Source organism: Antedon bifida, chromosome 7 (assembly GCF_963402885.1).
Source record: "Antedon bifida chromosome 7, ecAntBifi1.1, whole genome shotgun sequence".
In the NCBI taxonomy this organism is placed as follows: domain Eukaryota; kingdom Metazoa; phylum Echinodermata; class Crinoidea; order Comatulida; family Antedonidae; genus Antedon; species Antedon bifida.
The window spans coordinates 4060321-4082683 of NC_136232.1; the positions used below are offsets into that span (position 1 = coordinate 4060321).

The following is a 22363-nucleotide window of genomic DNA, read 5'->3' on the forward strand; positions in this document are numbered from 1 at the left end:
AGGTCATTATGGTAAAAGTTAAGACTGTGCGTATTGGAATTGGAATATTGTGCCAAACTACTCAGAAGACCCATATTTCTATTCATTCTAATGAGCAACTTTTCCCAAAAGTGGACAGAAACCTCTTTCTGACCACTGGTCAAGAAACTGGCCATATGAATATCTCATCAACCACTGGTCAGAATGTGATAATTGTGGTCTCAAGTTACTCGCAAAGTATATGTTTATATTTGTTCTAATGTAACAAAAATCATAAAACTGTCAATAAACCCCTAATTTTTGACCTTTGACATATAGACGGCACAAACATTTTTGGCTTGAAGCACACTTTTTATATCTCAGAAATTGCTGGGCGAATATGGTCGTAGATGGTGTCAAAAATACTCGGAAGATACATATTTCTATTGACGTATTTTTGACCATTAGTCAAGAAAATAGCCATATCAATATATCAGCAACCACTAGACAGAAAGTTATAATTTTAGTCTCAAATTACTCGCAAAATATATATTTATATTTACTCTAATACAATAGAAATACACAAAATGTTAAAAAACACATATTGATATCACTCTAATGAACAAGTGCCAAAAGACATATCATGACCACTGATCAAGAAAATGGCTATAGAAATACAGTATTTAGCAACCAGGTCACAACCTTTTAGTTAGTACAATCGTATCAACCTTCTCAATTCTTGAACACTAATACTTTTAATTTATGGATAGGGAAAGTCTCCACACGTCTCTACAAGCCGAAGTTCTTTAGAATTGTTAAATTATTAATTTTTAGTTTTAATTAAAATCACATATACTGAGTAGTATGATGTTTAATGTTCACTGTGCAATGTCATAACAAATATGGTAAGCTTCTTAATTAGTATTAGTTATAAATTATTATAAGTTAGTGATTCCAACTAAAAGGAGGACGAGTAAAAACAATTGTCTTTATAACATAATACATAGTCATACTACGGTTACTTTGATTTGATTTCATTGTTCAAGTATGGTTTAAAAATATGTAATAGTATACTGTATAGCATTTGTCATTCATAACCCGGAGTTCTTTCAAAATTGTTAAACAATGATTAGTTTAGATTGTAATTATACTAAATATTAATAATGATCTTGGTGATGAGAGATTTAACTGTCATGTTATTCATTATAATGAATAGAATTTTGTATCTACTTAGGACTTTCGATACAAAGTATCCATAGTATATACCATACTCACACAACAGTCACTGATATTAAGCAAGACAAATATTCGCTAGTTATTAAAAATATAAATGTGCTCCACGCAAAAATGTTTTTACCGGCTATAGGTTAAATGTCAAAATAAGATGTTTTGAAACATTTTGTGTATTTCTGTTGCATTAGAGCAAATATAAATATATATATTGCTAGAGTGCTGAGATATTAATATGGCCATTTTCTTGAACAATGGTCAAAAATAAAGTTTAACGGTCATGTTTGGCAAACGTTGTCCATTAAAGTGAATAGAAATATGTATATCTGAGAATTGTGACACCAACTTCGTTTTGGTTTTTTCGGCTAACAGCAACAATTTGATTTGTATTGAAAAAAAAACATTGTTTGCATAGTTTGCGAGAGAGTGCAGGTAACCACTTTCTGGCTTCCCAACTATGCTTTGTATGTATTCAAATAGAAAATGCAGTTTTTCGATAGAATTTTCAAAATTTGACTTTATAAAGACATAATTCCGAATTATTTCTATTAAACCATATTCATTAATAAATAAACCGCATTGTTCAACATATAGGAAAAAATAATAGCAAATCCATAGAGGTAGGCCTAATGCATATACCGTAACCTGTGCAATGCAATGTACAGTATCTTGGGTATTACACAGATAGTTACTGGCAAAATAATTAGTAAGCCTATAGTAGTATTTCAAGTCGTTAAAACGTTTTCAGTTCGGAGAAAGTTTACGCTACTGATACAAGCTTGGTTCTCACTAGAAACGCAACCAAAGTAAACACTACGTACATGAAACGCAAATAGTTTAACCTAGCCAGTGTCACCAGTGGTCCAACTAATTGTACGTTGTTGCGTTGCCTTCAAGTGAGAATTGAACATATCCATAAGAAGTTATGTTTTCAGAAACTATGAAAATTGTTTATTGAATGTGGATATTTTCCCTATGTTGTATGTATTTGGCACTGCCCAGTCTCTTTGTCACGTATTCTTGAAAGCGGACTAATTTTAACTTTAACTAAATCTGGATTTGGTCCAGGCTAATGTTGAAACAGCATTCTTGACTATATCTATAGTCCTTGAATAAAACTGGACTAGTCGAATAGTCTTCTTTTAGTAAAAACAAAACGTCTTCACTCACCCGTTTAGCTACCATGGTTGGTCTTCTGTTTTTACTTCTTCTCAATCAGGATAACTTCGTTCCAAACTTACTACAGGTACTCAGACGTTTAGCCCTTACTATTTATAGTAAGTTATAACAAAGCACGGTGATCCCAATGAGGTCACAAATTATGTAACAATTTCTATTTATAAAGAGTCGCGAGTCTGACCACCCAGTTGCTACCTACTCCACCACAGTTTGTGACTAATACCACCTTTGTTTGGAGTTTCTCATTCGACTGCCTTTCACTGATTAAGTCCATATTTAGTAATGCCACATGGTCATTAGGCCTTAACAACTGGATTAAGATGTATAAATAGTCATAGGCGCAAATCATGATGTTATCACTGATTCAGAGAAGCGTGTCACTTGTTGTGGAATAAAGATTAAAAATATTTGCTACAAAGATCGATTAAAAAAAACTAACCCAATAAAATAAATAAATATTCGATTCAAAATATTTATTAATTGTTTAGGCTTCCACCATTTGACCGTACTGTCTCTGTAACCTCTAGGACAGGCTCTTAAATTAGGTTAGGGAGGTGAATACGTAGCTATGCTTGAGATTGAGACAGGTCAGACACTCTTCACTCAGTTATACTGGCTTTTTTGGGAAAAAATAATTAGTTTACATTTCCTATTTGTACTTAGGGCATCCTTAATTTGGTTTGGTTTTTATTTGATTTGTCATTCCTTTTTACATGATTCGTGAACTTTTCGGTCCACCACTGCCTATGTATAGCCCAATGACGTATTTTTTACCTAAGATCTTTAGATGAGTAAATCCTCTCCGCACTCTCTGTTAGTTTCTTACTTCTTTATCTTCAATGCAGTACACAAACGTTAGGCGTATGATGATTATAATTTAGTATAGAAAACCAACGAAAGTGACTGAATTGTATTGAATTTTAGTAGGATTATTTTTAACGTTGTGGTTTTGAGACTAACCCAGATTACCTGATGCACCCCTTAACCTAAAAATGGAAAAAACCATTCAATGTGTTTAATCGTTATAATCTAGGCAGGTGACTAATGTAATTCACCTGAACAATGCATGGGGTTTTGTAAGGCTTAACATAACTGTGGCTATATTTTTACACGAAACGCATTGGTTACAAATATTAGGTCTTGTGTTTATCGCAATTAGTTAAAATCTAGGCCTGTCTTAGAACTTAAAATATATTTATTTTTTTGTTTTATATTACTCTACTACTGATATGATAATTATTATTATATATTACTTACATAAATAGGAATTTGAGAAGATGAAAATATTTGTACCTGTAAAAACAAATCTGATGTGTAATTATGTTAAAGCTTATTTGCATATTCACGTTTAAATTGTATTTATTATCGTATCTTAAAAAGTGTTGAATTGAAATATCATTTTGAATTTAGTTTGAATATTGCATGATTTTGTGAATGTTGCTCCACAAAAGATAAACAAATTTCAGACTCACACCTGAGACAGACGTGGTGCATTTTTCAGTTGTATTTTTGTTCATCCTAAACTTCAATAAATATACCGTACAGAACGTAAGCCTAGCAAATACACTACAACTATCTGGCACATACTGGGCACAATTTAATCTGCTATAGTAGGCCTAATTGGAGTAAAGTTTTGAATATTTAAACAAAACACAAATTAGCGCCATCAGCGGTTTATTAAAAGTTTATACCAAACTCAAATAGTAGTAGTCTCAGTGAGTGACGAGTAACACTGTGGGTAATTTCAAGTTCACTCAATCAATATCTTGTGTGGATTAGGATTATTAGATTAAGCATGACATAATGGATTTTATATTTTATTTGTGTATACTAGGATATGTGGCTATTTTTTTACTTTCTCAATACTTTAGTTTTGTTATGATTCATTATCGAGGTGTGATTAGCGATTCCATTCATGCAGTAACGTTGGCTTATAGCAAAATAATAATATAGGCATACTGTTCCCCTTTTAGAGGCAATAAACTGAAAAATATATTGGACAAATTTATAGAAAATATTACAAATAATATTAATCAGAAAAGCCATGACGCCACTGGTTATCCACTTCAAGTGGTATACTTTCATAATACTAATTGTCTATATAGAGTACGGTAGGAAGAAAACCGGCTTCATTAACTTTTATCTTGCAGTAAATCGTTTCCTCTATTTATTATACTTGAGTATATTGTTTATGTTTTCAAACATGCAGTCTCTGACGTAATTTATTTCTATTTTAAGAACTATTATCAGAATAAGAATTATCTTTTGTTTACTCTAGAGTATCAAAACCGAAAGGTATAATAATTAATTTAAAGTAAGAAAGTTAATGTGTAATCAAACTGTAGTGCTTGCCAATCACATTATTCAAGAAACAGATAAGCTGAAGAAAACTCATTTGACAAAAACATACAGCATAATGTATGCTTGTCCTAATTTTAAGTCATTCCTGGATGCGCACGCTCTCCAAAAAATGTTCAATCAACTACAATAAATTACAACCAAACAATTTTAATAATTTAATTTAGAACTATACACAGACGTTAAATACACAGTTATACATTGGGCCTACAGTATATACAAAACTATCTGTACTAAAACAGTAGATATATACCATTGTGCTGTTTGAAGGGGAAGAAACAATCGCTGTAGGCAGTATATTATGGTATAGGCTTACACAATCTCAGAATAAGAAGTGTATAAACCTATTCTTTCAACCTGTATGCAAAGCTGTTCCCGCTCTTGAAGTTTTCCGTAAGTTTTGCAATTCTGTTTATGGGGTTTCCTTAGACTAATAATACAAGTCATTACCATACATGACGTTTAACATGCATATTATAGTTTATACACTGTATAGCTCGCAATTACAGAATTGTACGCTAACCGATCGAACGAATCGGTCAATGGAATTAAATAAGATGCCTTATTCTTACAATAATTAATACGCATAAGTGAATTTTGTAACAAAACATAAAATCCGACCGATGAGGAGAGACTTTGGTATGTACGATTCTGCTTCCTTTTAAAATTCCCGGGATTACGATAGTCGCCACTCACTTTCTGGGTAATTTAATACAATCAGCGCATCACTCGGCAGGAAATAAAATGGCATTTAATGCTGTAGTAACTAAACTATCAACACCTACAGTTACTACAATAAGATTTAAAATGAAAATTTACGATCAAGATCTTGCGTACACTTATAAACAACCTATTACCATCGATTATACCAAACGTCTGACCAAACAATATAGTACGGTAATACATCACACGCGTAGAGTGCACATCCGGGGTTAGTTAACGTTGTAACACATGATTTACTGTTACTGTAACTTGCAATCATTAACCTGGAGGTATGTCATAATTTTATGATAGAATTATTATGTTTTTTCCACTTAGGCCTAAAATAGAGTTTTGTGAATTTCTTATCCTCCCTTCAACATGAAGCAATTCCTGGATACTGTGTCTACTTCGCTGGCCTTTCGCGCTACTGTATTCACTGTGATTGCACATGTCTGTTTCTTATAATAAAGACAATTTTAAGACCGGGTGTATAAATACATTTTGAACAAGATACTTTACGGTACATCAAATATTCTATGAACATCAATGTCACCTTAATAGTTAATTGTGTCCCCTGGATAAGGGTGTCCCAATGGACTACTGTAATATTCAAGCAAATTATGGTTACATTACCACGCTAATAAAAATGAACATTAATTGCGATGGAAATTAACTTATTACGCTAAGTAATAACATTCACAGTAAGTTTTACTAAACATAATGCGATGAATATTACAACCATTAATCAGTAGCTACGCACACCAAATAACGTACAGTACTCTCCACGATGATCACCAGTAACTTGCAATTACACTTCTGCCAGTAACAAACGTTTCAGTGTAAGGCCCTCGTTGATCAAAGTAACTTTGGATTATCATTTTTAGTCAGGTTTACAACTCATTTCTTCTTGACCGAAACTTCTCGATCCGACTGTCCAGATTTGTAATCAGTAGACCTGGTCTTGTTGGATGACGTTCGGTTGGTTCCGCCTTTCATAAGCTTAAATACACGTTGATTGCACACAAAAAACACAAAGAAAAATACACCCTGTAAGGAGTTAACAACAACATACACGTACCAGATGACAGTTGAGCCGGTAATTGCTGCAAGGAACCCAAGGATCCACGACATACCCATTAATGTTGACAACTGAAAGCAAAAAGATCAAAATTCTAAATAATATTCATTGGAAACATTTTTAAAGCTAATTTACATATGGTATTTTTAATTTTCATTTTTAAACAAAGTATAAGCTCCTGGTTTTAAAAAATTATATTGTTTTTTATAGAATATAAACCTTTGCAACAACATTGATAATAACCCCACTGTTTCCGACTGTGGTGAAGTGCCACGAAATGATTAGTGTTAAGAAGGAAAAAATTACTCTCGTTGATGTATTTGTTTTCCTTTTGAATAAGAAAGTACAAAAATCGAATCAACAGAAATATCTTACATAATAATAAACAACAGAAAAGTTTAAACGGTAGTCTCACAGTTTTCATTTCTAAACGAAGAAAAAAATACCTTAGCATAGATGATCAGCTCTTCAAATCTCGACTTTGTTTTAGTATTGTTGTTCTGAATCGTTTTGGTTACTTGTTTGGTCCTCCTGATCGAAATTACTGTCATAACAAAGAAAACCACGTTCATTGACAATGTAAGAGCAACTGGGCCTCCGAATGCTATGAGATTCATTGTACCATTGCCAATGATACAGACGTCACTGTTACCATAATACAGATCAAGGTCAAGCGAGGATTGGATAAGAGCTAAGCAGACACCAATGAAAACCGCTGGCGAACCCCAGGCATAGACAGAATACAAGATCAGAGTGTTGCGTTTACGATGAGCATTCTGCGGTGAACCCTTGAAGGTAAACGTACGGCGGACATCAAATGAGAGGACATTCATCCAAAAGAATGACGCCAGCCAGAAGTAATGTTGCAAGATAGCAACAGTCTTGCACATGTTTCTATGTTGTGTCTGACCAGATCCAAAAAAGAAGATTAAAAGTGCTAAGAATAACGCAACGATAAGGTTCATAACAGACTTTCCAGGTAAGGTACGTAGCGCTTTGAATCGACAATATAAGGTGAAGGTTATGAGCAAAGCTGCAAGAGACATAGAAATAAATATTCGGGTTAAGAAGCCCTGAAGTGCCTCGTGATCAATCCCATCAACTTCTATGTATTCATTTTGTTGACATACTAAAATGCTTCCATTCTTTAAGTACACGTGACTTGATGGACCATATATGATTTCGGAATGGATATGTACAATGTGACCAGTTTTCTTAGGATGCAGATGGAAACTGTTGGCTGGATGGACTTCATGGGGGCATGTTAGATTAGACTCTGTTGAGCTGTTCCTGCAAACACGGATGTCGAGTGGCATACTGTATGCCTGCTTATGTGTATCAAAATGGAAACTATACCGCCAATGTATATCGTGTATTCCAGAATAGGTCTGGTTTAGACTTTCTGGGTTAATACCCGTATCGTAGCATGTGTCACGTGGTACGTTGTAACACAAGTGCATCACCTCAATGAAGGAGATGTTGCAAAAGAGACCGCCTTTGTCATTACCAAGAAATGCTTCTTCCAACAATGATTTATATTCTCTTGGTAGAGATGAGTTAACTTCAACTATCTGCATATTCACGTTGAAACAATTATCGTTGCTGCATTTTGAAGACGTCATGTTCAAAATATCCTTTTCGTTTATGTTGAGGTTTTTTGTAAGACAATTATTTGACGACGTCAGATTCTCTGTTGTCACAAAATCAAGTGATAGTGAAGAGCTCTCGCAAGTAGGAAATATTTGTTTGGCCGTTAGAGAGCGACATATTTCTTCAAATGGGTCGTATATTTCGTCGCTTTTGCACGAACTCGCTTGAGGTAAAAAAACATAATCATGACTGCGTACTTGAACATTGTCATTGCCACTTGAAAAATCAAAAAGTACTGACAGCGATTTAGTTTTAGGGGAAAAACCACCAATACCAACACCAACACCCACGATATTAGGTCCAGCTTCATCGACTATACTCGAACAGTTGATGTTTTCAATGTCCAGATTATTACATGAAACACAGTGAGGATTTTTATACTTTATTCCACCAATATTGACCATAGCCGAGTAACCTTGGCACTTTCGAGCTTCTTCGGAGTTCGCAGAATACGTGTCTGCACAAGAACTAATGACGTCGATGTCACATCTCACTGGCAAAGATGCACGTGATCTGTATTCTACAGAACATTCGTTCCCGATGTTTTTAAGTGTTGTTATATTTGAAGTTTGATTGCATTGTAGCGTGACTTCCCATGTTATGACCTTCTCTTTATCGACGTAGTTACACATCGCACAGTATACGTTCTTATAATCGATGATGCCGTTAGGGTCAGACACTGGCAGGTTTTTAAGAATATCGCTCGGGTTTGCAGATTCCTCGCACATAGCCTTTATGGAAGAATCAAACCAGGTGGCGTTGCAAACATTGACAAGGTAGACCGATTCTGCCGGGGTTGTCTTGACGCAGACAGATGGCATCTCAAGAGGCGTATCTAAAGATCGATTGTTCTCGTGGAGATAGTCGATGCAGCAGGAACCAACGCGTAAGCATCGTTCTTCGCATTCGCATTTTGGATCAAGGTCACGCTCAGGCACGTCGCAGAAATGACGTTGAGGGCAAAGAAGTACATCTTGACCCCTGACGTTTACTGCTGAAAAAACAAGAATATTAAACAAATTAGTAAATGATGCATTTATGTAGACATTATGTATCATTATTTTTGACCATGAAAACAATCTTAAGTTTGTGGGATGATCTCTGGTTTTGGGTTAACTGTGTGATGTTTAAAACTCAATGTTGTAGGCAAATGAGAGGAAAATAATGAATATGTACGTTAAAAAATGTCACTTATCAACAGTGCTGTATCTCCACATATGGCAATATTCTAGTATTATAGGCAAAGTCCGTACTACAGAATCTCATGTTATCACACGTGGTGCCTGCATCATGAACAATTAGGTTATGGTCTATGTCATATGTGAAACACGTATTATTCTGAATCACGGCATTTGTCAAGATACTGACAACTTTAGATACAGTGTCAAGAACAGTACTAGCCAGCTGTGTTAGGCTCCTAATTTGTTATCTCATGAACACACATTATGCACACAATTTATTACGATGGCAATTTCTATTGGATATTTAAGGACTACCGCTGCTAAGTAGAGTTTAACATTGTTAACATGAATTAATTGTATTTGAAGAATAGTAATTGTTTAAAGTTGGTATTTAAAAATCGATACAATACCGCAACACTGACAGTTAACATACATACAAGCGAACACTGAATTTCAAATATACTTGAAGTTGAACAACTTTCACGGATAATAAATCTGTTATCACACAAAATGACGAATGATTATTTTACGTTGGTATTTCAAATCAGCGCATGCAAATATGTATACTCCATTACATAAAATATTATGATACCCTACATTTGTACTCCTTCCGACTTGTGTTATTGATCTATTTTTATCAAGAATACTTATGTTGTGATATTGGAATAGGAGCGAAAACAATTTTACCAGAAAAACTGTAATTTAACGGGAAAAAAGGGGTTTTGGTTGAATTTAACCTTTATTTTGTCTTTTTATAAGTGGAAACATATTTTTTATTTGTTTTCCACGAAGTGATTAACTTTATTAAAACTACGAAATAGCCTATTTAAAGTCTTTTTTTAATTAGTCTTCATTTTTCATGTTTTTGGGGGACAATATACATCTTTAATTTGTTGTTGAACAATATTATGGTATAGCTACATTTCATTTATAATTACATTATTTTCAAAGAAAATAAAACACCTTATTGCCATTTTAAACGAACAATGATTACAAGTTACGCCTGTGATTTTATTCCATTAAACTTTCTGAGATTATTTTTAAAAGATGACAACATAAGAAAGTTAATTATAAAAGATGACAACATAGGAAAGGTAGTCTAAATTGCTTGTGACATCCGGTGGGTCAAAGTGCATTCCAGTACACTAATGTAGGAAGTATCATAAACGTTAAACTTATTGATGACACGAACTGTATACAATTAAGTACTAATTTTAACTACAGGACGCTCTATTGAACTTGTATGTAATTGTATAGTCCATTAAGGGATGACGCAATTCAGTAACTAACATAAGGTGTTGCTGTTACGCATGCGTTGAAACGCTCATATTTTTTTGCACGCGGCGGTCATTTTTTGTGCGCATGTGTGTGATACGACACTACTGTATAATATTAGTGTTTTAAAACATTGATTGCCATGATTTCCCTGACAAAAAGCTTGATACGCCCTGACGAAGTAGTTTTTTAATATTCATTGGGTTTCCTGTGATCATTTATGATTACATAAAACAAAACATGAAATGAATATTAATATCAGATAAGATCAGAATATAATAAAGTTATTCATTTCCGTAGAAAAAAAAACGAACAAAAACAATGAATTGATAAAAGAAATGAAGACAATTTAAGTAAACAGACAAATTGACTATCTTTTGCTTTAAATTATTTTTTTTCGGGTAATAATATTTTTTTCTATCCAATTAATTTTTGTCAAAGGGAATAACTATGTGACATTACAATTGCATATTCAACAAAATAGAATTTTAAAGGGGACAACATTATCTTATATAACCGTTTTATCTAAAATTATTCAACTTCTGTTTGTTTCTATAACATACCAAACGATAACTATATTTTAAACTACTACCTTAAAACTTATATGGAATATTCTCGACATTTGCCAGCAACAATAATTTAAGCTAAGTTCAACATTTGGATATACATTTTTTTTAACCGGGATTTCTCTGTTTATTTTTCTCTATTTAAATTTTCCTGTGGTGAGAATTTTTATGTAGGCCCCCATCGCTAAAAGCAATTTCTATCGTAAAATTAAAAAGGTCCTTTTATACAATGTAACAGGTAGGAAACTAATAATAATAAACAATAAACAAGTCATATATGACTAACATAACTTTTATGTTTATATACTTTTATTGCTTCGTTTTAAACGTTTGTCTTTATCCGGGCACGTTCCATCATATAACCAACTCAATCAATCGTACAGGTGTAGGCCTAGGCCTAATTGTTAAATAAACTATAGTTAATCAGTTTATGTATCACTAATGATAGCAGGAGACTCCGAAACATGTACATATGCGATTATGTAGTAAAAGTCACTAATAAATCGAATATGGTTATACTAAAAGCCGCTGTAATTTTTTTTTTATTAGACATGTGATTATACAGTATACAGATGACAACAACTTGTATAATGTACCGTATGCTTGTAGAATATCCGGTGGGTTAAAGTGCACGGCTGTGCACTAGGAAACACTTTCAAACACGTTATACCTGTTAGAAGTACATAATGACTATTAAGTGACTAAAATTAGTCATTATTATGTTTCTGCTTACAGTAACATTCAGCAATGAGTACGGTAATAATAGAATTATTGTGGTAACCTATCCTGTTTTATTGTAGATTATGATTCGAACTGTGATTATATCCTTCAGTTAGGCCTACTATATAGGCCTATTTTTAAATGTTATGACGGTTTTTGTTTAAAATAAATCATGGTGATTCTAATAATAATACATTTAAATTGAGAAAGTTTCAGTTAGCCTACAATATCCAAGGAATATTTTTGTTAAAAGACAGGATTGTATAAAACGAATATCTACAGAAAACTTAAAAGATTATGAACTAAGCAACAAAAATAAAAAATTACAAATCAATCTCTCACATTCTTCCTGACATAATCAGAAATCAAGTATATAGGCCTAACTGGGCCTACTACCTCTAGCCACAACTTCAAATCTTTGTTTTGCCAACAAAAATGTCTCCATAATGTGGGTTCACATGGTAGGCCCTAACATTAGGCCGACCTCAAATCTTTGCTTTGTAAATCAAAACGTGTCTCATTAATACGCGTTTGCATGGTTGGAATGTTTGTGTGCACTTTGTCAATAACACTAACTTGATCAATTAATGTTATAATGAAAATAAAACCTATGCTTATTGCTTTAGTCAATTTGGTATTTCTTGCAAGCGGCAGTTTCTCTATAATTTAGTTTGTATTGAACTCCCATCCAATCCCATGTTTTGATATTTAGTTAGCGATATAACGAAATGGCTGCTGCTTTTCACCTAAAGAATTTACTAAAATTAATATAGAAAAAAAGATTTTATGAATGTTTTTGTTTTTTATTTATTTTGTCTATTATCAACACGTACGGTACTAGATACAAGAGGAATCTGAAGTTTCTTGTAATAAAAGAATATTGAAACCGAATAAAAACGTAACATAAATGTAGAGATAGCGAAAGAAATTATAATTAAATTTTGTGTGATTATAATTATTATTATTATTATACCTAAATTGTTTTCATCCACTGGAGTGAGGTCAAATTTAGTGCTTCTAAAAGCTATATATAACGGGGGTTCCACAGTGGTGGATCAAGGATTTTGGCCCACTGACAAATTTGTATTATTAAAAGTTAAACTTATTTCTAACTTGTACACTCTTTTACCCCCACCTTGGATCAGCCTATATGTTCCACTGTTAAATTTAAGGTTAGACCTTGTTTCAATTTCTTTCAAGCTCAACCAAAACCACCCTAACTTCCATCCACGATCTTTTGCATGCCCGATATCAGATTGTAAATTTGGTTTTACTTACCAGTGTTTGTTGTCGAAGTAACGAACGAACAAAGTACAGATAGGCCAACTACTAGATAAAAATCAAACTTTAAACTCTTCATGTCAGCTAACACAATTAAAACGTATACAGTATATCTTGGGTGAAATGTTAATGTCTGTTACACGACGTACGTCTGGAAAGATCTTCTTCAATGTGTATTCTCTAGTAGCGGAGCTTTTTCATTTTACCGAAAGAGTTACACGCACTGGTAGTAAAACATTGTCTGAGAATTGCTTATATACACGTCTGGACTGCTTATAATTGTAACATAGCGCTAATGAACCTGGTCACTGGCAGCAGCGTCAGAAAGGATGTGACGATTGTTTGCGGAACTCGATCGTAACAGAAGCGTGTAACAATTTCACCAATTCATTTGCACATGAAGGTGGATAAATAAAGATATAAACCATTGTGCTAGTTCGAACAACAGTTAATTACAGCATGCATACGTGAAAGCACGTAAGTGGGCCGGTGAAGGTATTCGATATGGATCGGCTGTGATATGCTGGTATGATATGAAACGAAATCAAATACGGGTGCATTAATTTCCGTTTTTTATCAAGTAAACTAGCAAAACAAATTTGAAAATTATAGATCATGTTTAAACTTCAGTTTAATTAAAACCTTGAAAAGAAAAACGGGTCGAATCTACAATAATATTCCATAAGCTACATCGCGTGCATTTGTTATTATTTTGATGCCAGTATAATTTAGAAGCAAATTAAGTTGATATTGTTTATTTGTTTTTATTTTCCTTGACTAGTGATTTGTTCTCCAAAGTGCATTAAAGTTAAAAATTAAACTAAAAAATTATTTGAATAGGCCTAAATTGGGAGTAAATTTTATTTAATTTCTGGTTGTGATTATGGAAACTCTCATTCTAAAACTCCATAATGGATATGACCTTATTATGTTGGCCTTTTTGTTTGTTCTACTTTTGTATATAATTCTCTATTATTTTTTTTTCTAATTATTTTATTATTCTTTTAAAGTGTTGGATTGTATAAGAAAAGGAACAGACAACCAACAAATAAGTCAAACAATTTTAATATGTTTTTAGACAATTACAAGTCGACTGCATGTAACTACAAGTTACCTGCTATGAGTTAAGTCACCTGTGACCTAGCAAATCACCTACAAGTCACATACCACAAACTACAACAGTGCCTACAAATTATATAAAAGTTACCTACACTATAAAAGTCAATTAGTAGTATCGCACAAATAACACACTAAGTTATTTACAAGTCACATAAGTCCCCACGTGTCGCCTACAAGTCACTTCAAGTCAATACCTGCACATCGACATATTGTTTTTGAACTATGCCTAATCAGTATCCGTAACGGTAAATTGGCAAAATCTCCATTAGGGGACATTTCTATAAACATTACATAGGTTAATGTTTTACTGAACGCATTAATGGTGGCATGTTGTGTATTTACATTTAATCAATGATCTAGCTAAACTTAATCTTGTTTGGAGAATCTGTGTCTTGTCTTGAAAGTGATGTATACGATCCTGAATAAACACAAACCTTGGCTTACAATGATAAAGTCTCAACTTATATTAAGAAAAAAATATAGCAGATATTTAAATGTTTTAATATTTCAAATATGGTGTACACACTTCCTTTTACCTGATGTATCATGTATAAGGGTGTGCGGCACAGTATGTTGGACGTTGGACTACTGATCGTGAGTCGAGTTCGAATCCAACGCTCGTTCCGCATTGCTTGTTTACTCTCTCCACCCAGGTGGACAAATGAACATTTTAAGCCCTAATTTGTATATCTCCGATTAGTGGTTGCTGAGATATGAGAATTCAAGGTCAAAGGTCAATAATGTTAGAAATAGTACTTCCATTCATTTTTGGACAAACTTTTTCAATAAAGTGAATATAAAAACATATATTCTAACGATTTTGACACCATAATTAGGTATCTGTGACTAGCGGTTTCCAAGATACAGAGTACGTTATTATAAATGGCGGCCATTTTTAATTATGCAAATTAGGCTACTTCCCGTTGTCGAAAAATGTCCTAACGTTGATAAATGTGTTCAGTAGGGTCTAAAGAACACATTTCATCAAAAAAAACTTTTCTTGCAATTTGTGTGAGAAAAGGGTCATTTTTTAGCTAAATCCCATGGACTACAATGTCAAAACAATTGCGCTGATTACTAGCTGCATTATGGGACTATGTTTCCATACGTGTTTGATAAAAAAAGACCGGGTAGGCCTAATAATGTGAAACGCTATATATTATGAACAAGTATTACTATCATTTAAAGTAAATATTTTAAGATTATAAATAATAAGAATATAGGCGCCTGTAAACTCACACAAACAACATGTGTATGCCAAGTATGTGGGAAGAAGAGCACTCGGTTCTCTAATATCTTTCAGCTAATCAAAAACTATTATTCACAAACAATTACTTTGGTCATTCGATTCATAAATCTACGGTTTCGGTAGAGATAATTAAATTTCCATTAAAATAGATTACACCAGTTTTACAAAACCTTTTATTTATGTATTTGTATCTGTCCATTTAAAGTAGTTTGAAATTGATCGGATCAACAGCCTCCGCCATAATTATTATCAATCATCGTATCTTCTGAATTACGTTACCTGATACTGGATCTAAAAAAAATTGAACAAGAAGGTTTTTGTGTTCCGTACTGCGTTTGCGCAAGTAGTCTAGTCTTATAGTTGTTATCCCAATGGAATTAACCTGGTAAACTCGAGAGACATATTTGACAGATCGAGGCTCATGATCCAACCGAAAAATTTAGTTAGTTATGGAACCGCATGCGATTTTTTTTCCATGCGTGAGTTGCACATTTAGGTGCAATCGTTCTAAATTGTTACCAATTCATATTTGAATATAAACCTTTCATCTACACAAAAACATAAACAAACATAAAGGCGTCCCAAAAAATCGAACTCATAATCATTAAAAATGGATTCGAAGGAAAATGCGTTTTAAATAAAGGTTTACATCCGTACGCATGCGCGTAAAAATCCCCCCCCCCCATTTTTTTTCCGGATAATGAATGCATGTTAATAATAGTGCATCGCCTTTGTATGTAACAATCGATGGTATAGAATACATTAGAAAGTGTAATTTTCTCGTGATGTTTACACGCACATTTTGAAACACCAAAGAACCTAATTATAAGTTCGTTAATGTTACAGAAAACAACAATTGATTTATTACAAATTGCTTTTCTCTTGTTGCAAAATGTCTCGACCGAATATAACAGATTCGATTTACCGTAGTAATCTAACTGTCAAAAGGATATAAACACTTATATTAAAGTAAGTGCTGAACGATCCTAATAAGGTGAAACTAATAAACGAATACAGCATATAACCCTTTGGCCTTTAGTTAAGATGAAAATAACATTGGATAAGACCTTTCTAACTAAGAATTACAATACAAATATAATAACCGAAGGCTTCTAACATAAAACAAGATGCAATATATTCCCTTCTTTGGGACATTTCTTTCAGGGGACAATTCGAACGAAGAGAAATACATGTGTTAACACTACTTAGCCAACCGATATTTAGGGGATTCCTCTTCTAAGGGGACACGTGAAAATAACTTTAGGAAATGCATTACGGCCAACCCAATTCACGGAACATTTAGCCTGTTTTCGTACATAAGTTTGGGACCCCTCATGAAACGTCACAAAATAAACATGAATAGTCCGATGCACTCGGTGACACGTAAGACTAAAATTCGTTAATGATCGAGTTTATATAATATGGGCTTTTTAGGCCTATGTCGATTCGAATCCCATGAGCAACTTCTTGTTACTTCGTGGTGATGGAGAGAGCTTATTTAGAGGTTAAGTTATATTTAGGACGTATTTTCTTTCACAAAAACAATCGCGAGTGGCACACCCTTTGTTCAACTTCATTGCCATGAACGGCTGCGTTGAAGCTATTGTTTATATAGTCTATAACCGACAAAATAATGAAATAGCAGCATATTTTCACTACTGTATGGTTTATTAACAAGTAAACACGGCATGCGACAATTACTTTTTTATATATAATTGTAATTCTAATTTTATTTTATTGACTAATTTGTTTAATCTATTTTCAGTTTAGGAAACATTGTTTACTTTAGAGTCACCATTATTATGATTATACACCCACGTGACGTATAACCACAGAAGGCACACTCACGTTTTGTTTTGTTTTTCTTATGGGCAGGAGCAGTTCCAAAATGTTGGGAAAGGGGTTTAAACGCCGCTTCTTTTCACTTTTCAGACCTCTGGATCTGCTTTTTAGTGGGTTCCTATTACGAATAGTAGGCCAGGTTGTACAGTATTGTGGTACAGTATGTTTAATGCTATCGCATTATGGTGAAGAATGTTGGAGTTGGAAACTAACATACTTAGTTGATATCTTTTTAGGGTTACATCACTAAAAAAGTTTAGTTATCACAAACCATACAATGACATAACTGGGTTAACAAGTCATGTTAATACAGTAATATCATGAGTAAGAAAACCAACATTATAAGGGATCATGTCAAAATTATTCTACTGGGGCAACTAACAGTAGAATAATTTCGACATGATCCCTTACCAGACCTATGTAAATAATTGGAAAGACAAAGCAACTATATTCTCTATACAAAATATACAATCTACACTGAAATCTACACATAGAATTATTAATTAATAAGAACTAATTGCATTCAGTATTGGAATTATTTGTTATGTTTACTTTGGACTAGAAACATAATTATGACATAAAAGACAATAGATATTAATTACTCTTAATACAAATTTATCATTATAAACATTAAACTAGTACATTTACGATAAATTAAGATATGATCATCACAACCAATACAATACTACATTTTTATATTAAATTATTATCTAAACACACACTTTTTTTCTGTGGGAGATTTTCGAACATGTAAACGTAATTAAGTAACTGTGTCACAATTACTGCAGTAATTCTATTACAGGATTATATGCAGTAAATTAGCAATGTCTGAATTTTGAATGTTATAAAAAGAAAACTATAAAGAAATACAAATTAATATAAACATACAACATCTTAGATCACACATCTTGTTTTGTAAAAGGCTAGCAATTGTAAAAAAAAGCTGATATGATGGTAAAATTTAATTAGCCAGGGGTGGAAAACAACATAGAATAATTTTTAATAAGTAGAATAATTATTTCATTTTATCCATTATTAAAATAACTATTACAAATAAATTAATTTTATTACCTAACACAGTTTAAATAAAAACTATATAGCTTAGCCACCATAATTCTACTTTATTATAATAATCATACAGAGTATAATAAATAAACAGTAATGATAATATATATCTCTCCAATGAATACATTAATTTCAAGTTTGACCTGGTTACCTCCTACAGTATAAATGTAAAACACACACAATTTCATTATGTATATCATAACTATAACATCTCTATATGTATATTAATTTGTTCCATTATTTCATTATTTCTTGGTCCAATTTTGTGATTCTGTGATGTCAAATATGAAATAGATGCAAGAACTAGAGAGGGCATACTGTAAATTTAGAACTTGAGGTGGATATTCTTCAAATAATTTAAATGTCAGATATTTAGGAATATTTTTATAAAACCAACGTCAAACAAATTTCTTGGTGGTTTACAAAAAAGTACAAAAAGGAATGTATATGAGTTGTTTTGTCAGAAATCCAGAATTGTATATAAGGATCGCATTGCAATAAATTATGATTTAATTGACGGTTAGATCTCAACTAATCAGTGCTTTTGAAATGCATTGATATCATTTCATGGGTGATTGAAACATGCAATCGAAATGAGTTGTGATGTTGGTGCAATCGGGTGTGACCATTGCAACAAATTATTGCATGCCAGAATTCAATATTAGAATCTACTTAGCAGATAAATCAAGCAGAGGCGTTTTCAGTACTGAAAAATAAAATGTTCATGTCAAGGTTTTAAGAAATGTGTGTTGTATTGCGAAATTACCAAACACATCGGCCCTCTAGTTCTTGTACTATCTATTGCAATAATCAACCAAATACAATTTATTTCCTGGGGTTAACATCACCAGCCAGAATACGTATGTCTTTATTGGTCAGAATTTCAACCGCCTTATCATTGGGTGTCACTGAGTTGTTGATCATCGCCTTGGCAACGCTGACCGTAGGAGCAGTACCAGCTGTCGGCATGAAATATTCCAACGGCTTCGCAAGTTTGTGAAAGACTGATTCAAAAAATCGCTTTTCTTCTCGATCGCAGAGCAGTAACCTGTCAAAAGTGAATTACTATAGATTAGCATTGTACATAAGTTCTCCCAAACAATATCTGCCCACACACTATTTCTATCTTTTCACTACAGTAAGTAAATGGATGGTAAAAGACCTTGTTGTTTTCTCTTTGACAGGGCTGTAGCGAGAGGTTAAAAACAGACAAGGATGTTGTTTAAATTATTAAAGTATATGGGCTGTGCTGGCGATTAGGTGGTGGAAAGTGAACATTTCAGACGAATCAACCTAAAATGAGAATGCTTACCCTGGCCTATAGATGGAAACGCGCTGGAAACTTAACTCCTGCACATGTTCTTCAGCCAAACCCTACAAAATATCAAATAAAAATACTTAAAAAGCACTCTATAGGTTTGTTTTTGTTTGTGCATTATTCATACATACTGTACCACACAAATATCTCAAAATAATAACCAGAGAAAATATTAATGGTATGAAATCAATCATTCAAATTATACATCAATGACCACAAACGTGGACGGCAAATATGCAGTATTATTAAATTAATAATATATATTATGTTTGTTTTTTATTTCACCAATCCTATAAAAATGGCAAGTTTTTGACTTGCAGAACATTTTTTGTTTTTCCAGTGGAATGGATTGCCATGCTCATCATTGGCGACATATTAAGTTACTGTACCGACAATGTTTAAACAATGCGTGGCAGAGCCAGGATTTGAACCTAGACATCTTGGTAAATAAGTAATGTTAACCACCAATCCACACTGTCACTAATATTATACAGATATTGCCTGCTTAGATGTGTAATTATAATAATTATAACATTTGGCATCAACAAGGGAAATATATTTTCCTTAAAGGGATTATATTTTCCTGATGTGCAATATTACAATTTTGATCCTTAGAATGGTAGTCATTAGATACCATTTCGACTTATCATGTTATAGTATTTTACATGAGTTATGTAACTTACTTATTTCACAAATAGGAACTGTTTCTATTGTTTTTCCATATAACTGCTTTTTTTTACCTTTGTTTTGGGGTACAAGAAGTAGCTGTTTTTGTTAGATCCCTGTGATGTAACAAGATTGAAATGCTTGCAGCCACCTGCTTTTGCTAGCTTAGCTGAGTTCACAACATAATCATGGTCTACCTTCTTGAATCCCTCCTGAAACAAAAGTAATCTTCAAACATAATAGACCATTATATGGATTAAAACATGGTTAAACAAGACAAGCCTACTTTTTTTGGTCTCGGAGAGTTCCATTGGATGCATATGAGCTAGTGGCATACTAAGGCCTAATATATTTTTCTTACCACACCAGCTTTTCCTTTTGTTGTTCCTAGGCAACAGAATGCTACATCGCATCCTTTGAAATCCTCCTCATGTTTGCTTTCCAACTCGTCAAAATTAACAATCTTTTGCTCCTGCATAGAAAAATCACAAAATTATCTTAAATGAGACTGTTGTACTTCATTGATACACAAGAGAAAATAAGAGGATAGGTCTGGAAGTGAGCAGGTTAAAATGTGGTTCCCATTAGGATTGACATTGACTAATGACAAGCGAGTGTTTGGATAGTCCATTGATTGTGATTGGTCAAATTACTTAATTTTCTGCTCCTATTACTGCTATGAATATGAATAAGTGTCATACTTACTAGGTCAATTTCTTTGTACAGGTCATCTTCATATTTAATTTCTCTTCGACCAATCAAGATCACTTTGCTGAAAACCTTTGCTTTACAAAGTTCTTTTACTAATTCCTTTCCGACCTCGCCTGATAAAGATAAAAAAATTATTTTGAAATAAATAACACTAATTTGTGAAAGGAGCGAGAGGGGACAGTAGGTGTGGTAGCTTTGGTTTGTGGTGTTGCGTGTGGTGGTCAATCGATTATCAATATTAAATAATCAAACTTTTCAGATTAAAATGTTCCAGGCTAGTTAGTAGTAGTAGATTTATATTTTACCAGTGGCTCCTAACACATATGCCTTTTGACCAAGGGCACGGAACTTCTCCATTGCTTCAACAAGAGCCTGGTTTACAGGTTTCTTTGGCGCTTCTGGTGTGGCACCACCAGTGGCAGTATCCTCTTTTGCAGCCTCTGCTGGTGCTGCTGCAGCTGTGTTCTGAGTTGCTTCAGATGGCTTTGCCTCGTTGCTGTCTGCCGCTACTACTGGTGCCGATTCTTGGGTTTCTGCCATTTCTTTTAAACTTGAAATAACAATAACAACTTTAGTATAGAATTATAGCATAATCTTATTTTATTGCCAATCATATTTTATTACTTAGCCTAGATAAGGCCTAAACACAGTTGGACAACTTTAAAGACATGAAAATTGGTCAAAATAAATAATTACTCAATTTAAAGCAGCATGCTCACACCAGAGTTTGCTAGCCCCGTCTTACACTTTGCAGTTACGCACTAAACTAATAGTAATACTGTACCTACATCACATGGCGTACACTACGCCAATTTGGTGCAGCTTTACCCTGTTTTACCGTTTAATACGTGTGAACACACTAACCAGGTCCCTCCCTGTTTGTTTTCACACACAATCACCGTATGGTGGATGGTCATCATAGTGATTGACATTCACTGTGTACTGCTAGCTAATATCTAAAGTGCAGACAGATTATTAATAGTACAAAATATAAAAGAATGAAATAAATTTAAAATACCTTAATTATCAAATAAAAAACTTTACAAAAAATAATTTGGTCTGCCCAGCGTGACTTTGCAGCTGCTGTGACTGTCTACTTTCCATCTGTACTTCAAGCGAGAGGGCGCTATCGATATTAGTGGGACGTTATTTGGTACATAATTGGCTACCTACAATCGAATCAGAGTTTTTGTATTTGTATGGGACGGAATTCGA

The 22363-nt window shown here is 33.4% G+C and overlaps 2 protein-coding genes across 2 annotated transcripts; both read right to left on the reverse strand.

Annotated features, from left to right (window-relative positions):
• Positions 1-4905: 4905 nt before the first annotated feature.
• On the reverse strand, positions 4906-13296 carry LOC144848380 (uncharacterized). The gene is made up of 3 exons (XM_078705106.1): positions 13176-13296; positions 6952-9149; positions 4906-6576 (listed from the first exon to the last, which is right to left on the reverse strand). The coding sequence occupies exons 1-3, from the start codon at positions 13255-13257 to the stop codon at positions 6325-6327; spliced, it is 2532 nt and encodes an 843-aa protein (XP_078561232.1). The 5' UTR covers positions 13258-13296; the 3' UTR covers positions 4906-6324.
• A 3899-nt stretch (positions 13297-17195) lies between these two features.
• LOC144848712 (protein HTATIP2-like) lies at positions 17196-22251 on the reverse strand. The gene is made up of 7 exons (XM_078705571.1): positions 22167-22251; positions 21454-21698; positions 21143-21261; positions 20799-20909; positions 20512-20649; positions 19766-19827; positions 17196-19501 (listed from the first exon to the last, which is right to left on the reverse strand). Exons 2-7 carry the CDS (start codon positions 21686-21688, stop codon positions 19279-19281), a joined length of 888 nt encoding a protein of 295 aa, XP_078561697.1. The 5' UTR covers positions 21689-21698; positions 22167-22251; the 3' UTR covers positions 17196-19278.
• Positions 22252-22363: the final 112 nt, after the last annotated feature.